The following is an 11,905-nucleotide window of genomic DNA, read 5'->3' on the forward strand; positions in this document are numbered from 1 at the left end:
TTAGAAAATGTCTCCTCTGATTGCCACAGATAGAAGGTATTCTTCTTTTTTTTTGCCCTTTGTGATTATCTTCAGCAACATCTCCTTTTTTTCTTACTCAAATAGTGTTATGCAAATGTTCTTCATTCTTCCAAACTTCCATCTCTCTTCCTTCTACTAACTACCAAGAATCATTGCTTCTGAATTCTCCTATGAGCTCCCTCTACCCCCAGCAATTGGCCTTGAGCCCTAGGGTAGAGGGATCTGAGAGCTCAAAACAGTTGGTTTGGGTTTGTTCCATGTGTTGTTGTTTTTTTTTTTTCTCAAGTTGACTGATTAATGAAAAGCCAGCTATCACATGAAAATGTGAATAGAATATAAATTGCCCCTATTCAACAGGTTAATCAAACTTATTTAGGGGTTATGGTTGTTACCATAATAAAACAATAATCACAAAAATAATTTAAATGGTTTTATTAAGTCAAACAACAATTGTAGGGATGCTGGATATTGCTTTTTGAGCACAAACATAGTGAAATTAACAAAACAAATACTCATTTCTGGTTTTAAACATTAGCGCAGACTTCTGAAGGAGTTTGCGATGGTGTGCGAGATAGCGCCTACTGACTTGTGATCTTCGCCACCCTCTTCTCATTAATATATCCTAAATTCGAGGGGGAGCCTTTCTGCTTTTTTCATTTCACTAATGATTGCTGAACACAGAATGCAATACACCAAAAGAAGAAAATAGTCTTTTTTTTTTTTTAAGACCTAGGGGAAGAAGCCACCACTCTTAAAATGATCACCTCAAGGTAACAGACATCCAAATTGATGTGGTTTTCTTTGAAACCTCTTCAGTAAATTATTTCTTGAACAGTAGGTTTGGCCTTAACCCTCCATCTATGATAGGTAGTGTTAGGGAGGGCTGGTTGCTGTATACCAATGTCAGTATGGTTCTTCTTCGCCAGGAATTAAGAGTCTGCCCCAGATACCAAGCAGGAAAACACAGGCAAGAAAACAAAAGGGGAACTGCAGATAGGTCAACACAGGCCACATTTCTTACAGAAAATCAAAGTGTCGTAAAATGTGACGTGGACATGTTGTTTTAAAAGGCTAGTTTATAGTAAGCCAAGAAGGACTGTCTTATTTTTAGCATCTTACTTCCAAATGTTCTCTACATAGATTGCATTTTCAAAAAGCAATTTAGACAATGCACATAGCCTATTAGAGAGCTAATATTATAAACTTGTCATTTCTTCAAAGGTGCTCTGTAGCTTCTGGGAAGCTTCTGCTGCTTTCTCTCCACCAGATTAGGAAACAGGCTGAAGCAGTATCACACTAGAAATATACAACATTGCTCAGTCCACTAGATGCTTTGGGAAAGCATTGTCTTCTCTAGTTTTAACAGGTGTTTGTGTAATGGATTAATAAAAAATGCTGCAGGATCCCTAGCGGCAGCAGAAACGCTGCAGGTCCCCAAGCGGTGGTAGGGGGCCATGTGACAGCATGCAGTGGGCCCTAAGAGCAGCATGCATGTCTCAGCAGGCAGCTAGCGAGCTGCGCATCGGCAGTGGGTGAGAGACAGACAGATAGGCATGCCATGAAGAGTGAGGATAGATAATTATTAAGTGGGTTATAGAAGGAAAGGGGGAGAAGGAGAAGTACAGAGAAAGGAACAGAGAGAGGGGGGGAGAGAGAGAGAGAGAGAGAGAGAGAGAGAGAGAGAGAGAGAGAGAGAGAGAAGCTGCCTCTCCTAGAGGGAGTGGAAAAGAGAAGGAACTCAGGCTCAGGCTGGAAGCTGAAGATCAGCCTGTCTCAGCAGATTAGGGAGGGAGTGGGCGTGGCTTGTCTCTTAAAGAGACAGAACAATCATTACCTGTTTGAAAACAGGAGTTTTTCAAATTTTCAACGAAGTTGTGTTCCCATGCTAAGTTACCATTAGCACCAGTGCTGTGAACAGTCCTCTCTTGCAACGTTTCCTGCAAACTTGAGGACTTTCAAACTGTATATTTTAAATTATGATAGAAACAAAAAACTCAGTGAGAAAGAGTGCTCTTTGGCATCAACAAATATAATTTGCCCTGTTTTCAAGAAATTTCATTATGTATATCAACCAGTTTATCCGTAGAAGTGACCCAGAGACATCTCAGGTATCCCAAGGAAACCATTCACCAAACCGTCTTAGCTTGATTTCAGTTCAACTGAAGAGATTCCAGGCTCTAGCTAACCGGTGGCTAACACGCTTCCAATTTAAAGAACTTTTTCTTTTGCAAATTTGACAAGAGATTGAACCAGGAAAAAGTTCACATTTCAGGGTTCAGACGACAGCACAGAAAAATCAAGTATAAACCTAGTGCGGTTTACTTCATTTGATTTCTCAAATATGTCAGTAGGATTATTCCACTGTGGACATGTGGGGTAGCCAAGCCTAGGAAGGAAACTTCACCCACAGGAAAGAGGGGGAAAAATCAGTTTGGTGGCAATTTCAAAAACAAGTTTTCAAACTGCTGAAGAGGCTCCAGCTCCATTGACATGCAGAAATCACACATAAGAAAAGCACAAAAAAAAAATAGTAGCGAGCGCGCTCATTTTAATTACCCAGAGGTTTTCAATGCAAAACACCACAACTTAAATGCATAGTCCAAATTCTTGCTCCAAAGCCGCGGTCTTTGTGCATTAAAAAGGAGGAAAGACAACCCCATCAATTGTTCTCTGCAGATAAAGGCACTGTTTTGCAGATTTCCCCCAGATCAGTGCCAGACTTGCTAATGACCTGCCCACCCACCTGGGGCCCTTCCCAAGGTGGCCCTCAGGAACTGCCCCACACCTTCAGTAGCCAGAATGCTTGATAGTTAGTGGACAACCCCAAGAAGATTGGCCTTTCGCTTGGACTCCGCTCTGGCGGAACACCTAGGATAGTGCCTGCAGCGTGTTTGCCTAGAGAGGGAGTCGATAAAGTGAACACTCACAACGTCCTTTTCCTTACTAGCGACACGTACAAAGATGAATCTGTAGCGGTTTTATTTTCCTGTGCAACCGACAGGAACTCGGGACCCCAGGCAGTTTCACAGGACAGCATGAAGGAAGTTAAGGAAAAGGTAAATGGAAGTTCTGAGTATTTCGGGCCCCTTTCTCCTTGAGCCTAGGACTACCAGCTGTGGTACACACACAAAAGAGTTAACGGTGCCGGGTTTTCGTAGGATCTTTTAAACGGGTTATGCAGAAAACGAGGCCTGGGGACAGGGTAGCTTAGGAATTCTCAAACGTACCAATGGGTTGATGAGCCTTCGTTCCCATCCTAATCGGCTTGACCATTGTCCTGAGAAGATACCACACTATCTACTGTTGTTCGTGTTTAAGGACTGTTTTTATGTGCTGTGGAATCTCAACAGGGACACGGAAATACACACACACACACACACACACACACGAAGGCGAGGGGGAGGAGAGAGAGATGTTTTTGTACCAGGAGCCTCTTCTGGTGGGTTTTGTGCCCCAAATCCTGTGAGAACCCTAACTAACCCCACTAAAGGGCACATCAATTTCCCACCAGCGTGTCCAGGAAGAACTTCTTTGCTTCCGTTTTTATCTGTTTGTTTTTAAACTGCATTCAACTGCCACGACCTACATTGTCCCGCGAGGCGCCAGCGCTGAGGAATAACCAGGGAATTTCAACGACACCACAGCGCGGCAGCCTGCGTTGTGCGGCTCTCCACGGGGGTTCGCATCCGGCCGCCATGTTCCTGACTCGAGAGCCGCCCCCAAACCAATCCTCCTTACCACATCCCTCTCCTTTCCCCCCGCCCTCCAACCCGGTTTAGCCGAGGCCGCCCTCCCCGAGAGGCCGCTTTCAACCTCCCCCACCCCCTGGCCGCAAAAATCCTACTCGACGGCTGCTAGGCTACGCGCCTGCGCGCCGCAGAGGATGGGGGTTGGGGGAGTCCTATGGTCCCCGGTCTCGGCTTGAAAAGGCCGAAGCCACGGGGAGCAGAGAGGGGTTGAGGTCCGGATCGGAGCCTCCTCTTTCCTCCCTGCAAGTCCCCGCTTAGGCCCTGGCCGGGCTCTCACACGTGTGCGCTAAAAAGTCACTTCAAAGTGTGTCCTCAATGCAGAGGAGGCCCCTTTTGGGTCAGCCTCATACTCAGAGCTGGCCGGAGCCTCACCACCTCCATCTCGGGCACCGCAAACCCTCTTGGAGGGCCGAGCAAGAGGGCGTTTGCAGACTGATGCGGATGCTGCAAGCGTCCTTCGGGTACCACCATCCTTATCCCCACCCCCACTGCCACCGCCCGTAGAATAGGAATTGAACACAAAGTTTGCTGGCAGCGCGATGCTGTAGCCTTCGGAGCTCGCCATTGTTTGGGCTCGTATTGACCCCAGGTCGGGATTAGGCAGAGGCTGATTTCTGCTTTACAGCCCCGCCAGCCTAATGAGGCCGAGAGGCGATGGGGCGCGAAGCGTCCGTGGAGCCCAAGGCGATCCGCAAGCTTATGGCCGCCAAGGGCCCTGTTGGTGGAGGTCAAAGGGTCAGCGGGCAGAAACCGCAAGAGAATTGACCATAGGAAATGAGGTCCCCTCCTCCCTGCCCAAACCTCATGCGGAGATTTAGAAGAATTTGGTGTGTGGACAGGGTCCCTGGGCTCCCCAAGGATTTTTGAAACCTCTAGTGTCACCTCCCAGCCTTCCTCCCACGTAGTAGTGCCTAACTGGAACCTTGGGCCTCCAGGGCCTGTGACAGAAAACACAGACGGTGGCAAAGTCTTTAAGAAACGTATTTAAGTTAGTATTTCTTTGGACTTCTGGTTTGGGTGTGTGTTTCCTTAGGAGAAAAGGGGGATGTGGAAGCCCGGGACAGAAAAAAAAAAAAAAAAAAAAAAAAGAGGCAAGAAGTCAACCAGAAATGGGAAGGAGTATATAGCACTTCCACACCAACTTTCTTGGAGGGCTTTGTGAACACTAGGTCGCCCTTCAGACTATCTTCCTTTACCTGGATGCTGATCTTTGAACCTTTCAAACTGGATGAAGGCTAGAGTTCACCTGTCATGCGTGGAAACATCTCCCCCACTTGCCCTCCACCTAACAATTGAGACTTTCATGTAAACCACTCATTTTAAAGGAGTAGATTACTAGGCACCTAGCTTGAACTTTTGAGCTTCAGCATTTGCGACTTGGAGTGCGTGTGCTTGCTTATTCTTAGATGGTTTACTTAAAATTCAAGAATATAAATATGCATTCCCAATGCCACATTATGAGCAAGAAAAAGCCAGGGATAAAAACAAACCAAATCAACAGTTTTCTTTGTATAAAAATGCATAAAGCATAATTTTGCAAAATTTGCTGTATCCAATTAAGAGGGACTCATGAGCATTTTCTCCAGTTATTGGCTTATCACCATTGTCAGCTTCCTCTCTTAGGGAACGCACAGGGCTTTTCTGTAAACATCTATGGCACAATATTTTCAAGTCACTAAAAAACCTAGAACTACTTCGTGTCTCCCAATGAGCTATTTCTTGTGTTTAATGACTGGATGCAAGGGTTTTAGTCAGGTACTCCACCTATCTCTGCTTACATTAGGATTGGGGTCTGCAGGGAGGGAATTCATGGAGAAAACAGTAAATTGTGGAGGCTCGTTTATTCTGTAGAAGAGGCTCGTTTATTCTATAGAAGAAAGGCCAGCCATTTCCAGTTCACAAAGACACAGATTTAAAAAGCTTTCTGAAAAACTGTTGAGCATTTAAAATGGCTTGAATGAAGCAGCAAGCCCGAACTGTGGATCTGGCTCAAAACCCTCAATGTCAAGGTCAAGACTGGAATGTCTGGGCAGGGTGTGGTAAACTGACCAGTTACCTACTTGTCACATGTAATCATCCCAATTTGTGTTCCTGGCATTCAGAGGGATACTAGGAAAGTGAAGTCCAAAAGACACCATTTCCCTAACAACCTCCCAAACAATTTGCAATTAAAAATTGTAAATAACCATTACAAAAATCAGTAAATAACAAAACATTGTTTTAATGTATCCTGGGAATCAAAGTTTGTTTTAAATCACCAGAAATTCTCTAAGCATTTCAATTTTAGATTGATTTATTTAAACATGGAAAAATATTGGGCACCAAATACAAAAAATGTTGTAACATAAATATGATGTGCCAAGACTTTATTTCTTCCAAAAGAACAATCAACAAAATTCTAGAATTGAAATTGATTATATAATACCAAATTGACTGCCACCAAAAACTGAGAGCATTGCCCCTTCAAGAGAAAGAGGTACTTAAGCCTATTCATTACATTGCTAAATACTTTACACAATTTCTTATCTCCACTTTTCTGTTATTCATGACGAGATTGGGCTCTCAACAACCAACAGCACCCTAAAAAGGTCTCCAAACTCTACACACTTCAGCCCCCCAAAATAGCAATCAGTTCTTTTCCATAGACTCATTGTAAAAAGAACTGTTTGTCCAAATGAGTTGCTTCACTGAAGATTAGATGGATTGTTAACATTTTATCACAAAACAAACAACCATTTTTCATTGTTACTGATTTTAATGGAAACAATGCTCTTAACATCTTTGCCTACAAGTAATGAACTTTAAAAAATAACATATTTGCAAATGACTTTTCTTTCCACAGTATCATTTAGGAACTGCTGCAGTTATTATACCGCTATATAAATGTTATGAATAATTGTGATACTCATGAATGGAACTATATACAGCAAACAAATCAGCCTTTGCCATCCAAAATTTAAAGACTATGGTTCTCTTAAGAAGAAGCACTTTACCATGAGAAGCACTGCTCAACTGGCCTTGCTCATTGCCATCATTTTCAGAGGTGTGCTATCTTTCGAAAATATAGAGAGCTAAATAGATTTGATAGGCAGATTAGATAAGTCATAGATACAAACATATAGGTATATGAGTGATCTCAATAGACATGCATCCTGCCATAATTTTTGTTTTTATGTAAGGTAATAAAGAACTAAGGGACATAAAACTAATTAGGTTACCTTATGCTTATATATGTAGGGCAGGAATGATTAAACCCAGCTTCTCAGTCTTTGAAGTACAAGATTGAGATGTCATAGCCACTAAGTGAATTGATCAGTATTATTTGATTTGCATGCCGAAAATCCAGGACAAACACATTTAAACTCGCAGTTAGACAACCATCTGAGCTACAGATAAAGGAGGGTTCTTCCTCGAAGCAAACTGACATTGTAAGGAATCTATACTGCAATAGAAAAATAATTTAAGAATTCAAAAACGGATCTGAGTGAGTTATAAATACCAACAGACAAGATTCAGTTTGCTCACTTCTCCTATTTGTAGGAGGCTGTTACAAAACAAAAAAGTCAGTGTGGTTCAAAAATTGTAAATTGTGTTCCTTTTTTCCAAACAATAATTGTTTAATGCTAAAGCAGTTATAATCAAAAGCTGTACAGAATGTTAGAAAACATTTATCCATAAATATTGTTCAGTTCCCGGCACTTGCAGCAATAATTAAATTACAAACGATAAATATGGCATCAACGGATATGTATTTACAAAAAAAAAGTTATTACAAAAGGCAACTGTATACTAAACGTCACAATCTGTGTAGAGTAACATCATATCCTCAGCCTGAAAAAATACTGAACAACAGTTTCGACCCCAATAGACAAAGATACATTCACAAGTGTAATGCTTTGAAAAGTTCAAGACATAACAGGACTTTGGCATGGTTTAAGACTGTGAGAGTTTAAACAATCACCACTAAGGCGAAGAAGAATTTCCATCGGTTTAACATCACCACCACCAAGCCTTCAATAACTTCCTCAGGAAACAGGACAAGTGTTAAAGTGATTTGAAGGAGTTTCAGAACGGGGTGTACAGAGAGCAAGAGGAAGGGACAGGACAAGCAGTGAAAAGATTTTGTAAAAAAAATCCTTCAGATGCCAAAATGTACTTCCTAATCCTGAGAAAAGGGCATGGCTACTTTTGGATTTGCCCCAAACCTTCCTGAACAATCACAATTACCAAGATGTAGCCCTACATATGGCCTCTTGCTTTAAAACTCCATCTCCATCTGATTGGTCTCAGTTTTCTTTTTAAAATGCATTTTGGCTGTCCTCAGACGTACCATTCGTTAAAATTGGGAGGAAGTCCAGGGTTGTGGCTGGTGCTAGTTTGAACTGCAGAAGGGGTTTTAGTGGTATCTTTACTGTTTGCAGAAGCTATAGCGGGTGGAGTGGAAGATTCATAGCCTGAACTGGCAGCAGGGGAGGAATCTGACCCTTGAGATTCATGAACCTAAAATTAACATGTATATATTATAATGAATATAATTCTACATGGCAATGTGAAAGCAAACAGAAATAAAAACCCCAAACAACAACAACAAGAGCAGATTTGAATACTTTATGAGCAATTCCCCACTGACCCACTTAAAAACAGGATCCCCCCCCCCCCATTACTGATGCCTAAGTTACCCCCTAGCAATTCCACCAAAAAACTGGGCTGGAAAAGGAATAAAGAGTGCCATTTTAGTCGTGCCACTTCAACAATGCTTTCTCTGTGGAAGGAGTGGGCAAGCAGTAATTCTGCGGGCGCTATAAAATAGTCACTCCAGATTTCACTTCCAGATTTGGGCCTGGGAAAGCAGGTATACAGATTGAGCGGCACAGGGGTGGGGTGGGGACTAGGTGCTATGATTTCCACACAAATGTGTGTGAATCGGGCTGCGCTCCTCGGCCCTATTGTTTTATTGGAAGCCGAGGAGGAAACGAATGACCCTCCCGGGTTCGGCACGTCCACTCCGTATTCCCACAGTGGGCTGAGACACGATGAAGTGGCCACTGAAGCCCCAAGCCCTGGCGAGCTCGGTTAGAGCTTCCCCGTAAAAAAAACAAAACAAAACAAAAAAACAAACCGATTGTTCCCTGCACTCTGCCCCCCTCCCAACTCTACTCTCCCTTTCTCACCCTCCTCTACCGGCATCCTCAAAATGGGTTCAAGGTGTCAGTGCTGGAGCAAATCGGATTTAACGTGGAAGATAGAGGGTTGGTAGCACGGGAGCTTCCGTTCGGCCGCCCGGTGTCAGGCCGAATGTTTACAAACCGCCGACCGCTAATAAAGAGGTAATTACCTTCATGTGTTTGCGCAGGGAGCTCGGGTGCGTGTAGGACTTGTCGCACACTTTGCAGATATAGGGCTTATCCGAGGTGTGCACATGCATGTGCTTCTTGCGGTCGCTGCTGTTGGCAAACCGTCTGTCACAGCCTTCGAATTCACATTTGAAAGGTTTCTCACCTGCAAAACGGCAAAAATAACAAAACGGGGAGGGAGAGCATACAGTTAGAGCCGGAAACTTCTCAGAGTGGTGCAGGGAGAGATGAAGCGTCCAGTGGTCGTTCCGTGAAGGGAAGCGCGGTCTATGGAAGGATGAGGCATCTGTTTTCCCTGGAGAAAAACCCAGAGCGTTGATTGAGCTCCCTGGGGTTGGGAAGTGCTGATCTGAGGCAGGGGTAGAGTAGGGCCGGCCCAGAACCAGATCAACCCTTTGTTCTCTCAGGACAAGAAACCTCAGAGATTCCCCCAAGTTTGCCCTAAGTTGTGGCTCCACTCCAAAATAACCAGGGCTCCCAATGTGCGGGCACATTACGCCACCACCTAGGCGGTGTAACCAAGCTGGGCAGGACAATGGGCCGGGGATGGGACAGTTCTATTCGTCCCCTTCTTTGTTTCTTTTCATTTACCTCTTTCAAATGTAGAGACTTTGCTAAGCCCGGAAGTTTTACTAATTTTCGGAAAGAGAACACTATATAAATCCAGGGGCTACATCCAGTTCTACAAAGAGGTTACTGAGCACGGAAACTGAGTGCCGTGTCTACATTAGCTTTCCTCCGGAGGACTGAACTGAACCTGGAACTCCAAATAAAAATAGTTTGACAAAAGTATCACTCATTTAATTAGGAGATGTGCCAATCAAGTGTAAAAAAGAACGGAAGTAACCAAAGTTAGTTTTCATTAGCATTTCTATGGTTGCCTCCCTCGAATGTGTTCAGAGAGCTAAGTCGCTTGTAAGCAATATACTCCCAACACTTTCCGAGTCTTTTCCTGGTAACCCAGAAAAGAACACAAAAAGAGGTGGCGCCAGTTGGTTCCTGGCCGGAGAAGGTCCCAATTAGTTCCTGAGACCACAGCAATCTGCTCGGGAAGTTAGCAAAAGCGCCGCAGGTTCCCGGAGGGTGAGGGGTGGAGAGGCAGTGTGACAGCGCTTCTTTACTGAATGGCCCCGGCAGGGCGCCGCCCCTCTGCTTGGCCTCCACCCCTCTCTCCCTCTCAGCTCGGAGTCCGCTTGGTGGCAGGCCCCTGGGGAGTCCCGCACCCACCTGTCTGCTCCCCTTACCTGTGTGGGTCCTCTTGTGGATCTTGAGGTTCTCAGAGCGGGCAAAAATCTTCCCGCAACCTGGGAAGGGACACGGGAAGGGCTTCTCGCCCGTGTGCACTCGGATATGGTTGACCAGTTTGTACTTCGCCTTGAAGGACTTGCCCTCGCGGGGACATTCCTCCCAATAACAGACGTGGTTGTTCTGCTCCGGGCCCCCCACATGCTCCATGGTGACATGTGTAACCAACTCGTGCATGGTGCTGAAGGTCCGGTCGCAGCTCTTCTTGGGTCGGCTCAGCTGAGCTTCCTCGATCCACTTACAGGACAGCTCCTGCTTGATGGGCTGCCTCATATAACGGAAAAAGGCGCCTGGCCCGTGGTGGGCTGCCACGTTCACGCCCATGTTCATGTTCATGGGGCTATAGTTGGGAAACTGCGCACTGGCCGCGTAGGGGTCCGTGCGCGGGCTAGCCACGGGGCGGTAGGGGTCAGCACGGCCAAATAGCTCCCCACGCAGCCCCAGATGGACCTGGTTGTTGTCCACGTGCCCTGTGGGCGACGGGTGCCCAGCGCCCTGCTCATGAAGCCCAGGAAAGAGCAAGTAGCCAGGAGGCTCAGGAATACCAGCTGGAGCGTGAAGACTGCTAGCCGAGCCGGCGAAAAGCCCGTGTTGCCCGCCGCCGGAGGCTGCCTCGCTGAGCCCAGATCCACGCTGACGGAACAGAAAGTCGCGCGTGGAGTTGAAGGCGGCAGAGGCGGCACCGCCGTAGGTGGGCACCTGGCTGGCGTGATGGTGGTGGTGGTGGTGGTGATGGTGGCCCAGGGCATTGGCATAGCCTGAACCCTGCGGTGTGAAAGCTGAGCTCTGGCCTGAAGACAGATCGTGAGCGGTGGCTGGGCTCAGCTTGAAGGCGGCGGCAGCGGCGGCGGCAGCAGCAGCGTGGGTTGAGTCCCCGAAGGGATTCAATCCCATGCCGGCCGGCTCGCGGTTGGGCATTTCGTGGTGGCGCGGCGCACCGAAGCTGCCCACTCCCAGGCCAGGGAACTGCGGGCCTCCATCCAGGAGCATCGTCATAGGTGGGGCGTTCTGGACACAGAAGATCCGACTGAAGTGAGCGAGGGTGCAGGCGAAGGAGGAGATCCCCGAAGGACTGTAGTCAGAGAGGGATGGCGGCGGTTGAACACTGCCTGGAGACCCCCTAGGCGCTACCCGGAGCTGCAACTTTCGTTGGCTGCGAGAGGCTCCTGCAGAGGGACAGGAGGGAGGAGGGAAAGAAAAAGGATTGGGGGGAGGGTGATGGGAGAGGAGGAGGGGGAAGAAGGGAGGAGAAAAGACTCTAGGACTAAATCTGCTTTAACAAACTAACAGGAGCGCACAAAGAAAAATAAGCAAAATAATAAGTGGAGGGCGGGGTTTGTCAATCCTGTCCCGGGCACCCCTCCTCTACTAAAGAGCGCAGAACCACGGGGCCAGAAGGCTCCTTGGGTACCGGCTTCTCGGCACAACTGCACCAAGTAGCGGAGGTGGATCGTGGCCAGCGGGAAGGCAGCGGCA

At 46.4% G+C, this 11,905-nt stretch overlaps 1 protein-coding gene across 1 annotated transcript; it reads right to left on the bottom strand.

Moving 5' to 3' along the window:
• Window positions 1–6,135: 6,135 nt before the first annotated feature.
• On the bottom strand, window positions 6,136–11,625 carry Zic3 (Zic family member 3). Its single transcript, XM_057759898.1, has 3 exons — window positions 10,369–11,625; window positions 9,106–9,269; window positions 6,136–8,270 (listed from the first exon to the last, which is right to left on the bottom strand). Exons 1-3 carry the CDS (start codon window positions 11,423–11,425, stop codon window positions 8,091–8,093), a joined length of 1,401 nt encoding a protein of 466 aa, XP_057615881.1. The 5' UTR covers window positions 11,426–11,625; the 3' UTR covers window positions 6,136–8,090.
• Window positions 11,626–11,905: the final 280 nt, after the last annotated feature.

Source organism: Chionomys nivalis, chromosome X (genome assembly GCF_950005125.1).
Source record: "Chionomys nivalis chromosome X, mChiNiv1.1, whole genome shotgun sequence".
In the NCBI taxonomy this organism is placed as follows: Eukaryota; Metazoa; Chordata; class Mammalia; order Rodentia; family Cricetidae; genus Chionomys; species Chionomys nivalis.

Bases quoted from the DNA above. Each gene is read 5' to 3' on its own strand.
- Zic3 (XM_057759898.1), bottom strand. From the start codon at position 11,425: ATGACGATGCTCCTGGATGGAGGCCCGCAGTTCCCTGGCCTGGGAGTG. The intron at 9,270-10,368 runs GTAAGGGGAGCA...GCCGTTTTGCAG, and splicing joins CCACAAGAGGACCCACACAG to GTGAGAAACCTTTCAAATGT. The intron at 8,271-9,105 runs GTAATTACCTCT...TGTTAATTTTAG, and splicing joins CCCTGCGCAAACACATGAAG to GTTCATGAATCTCAAGGGTC.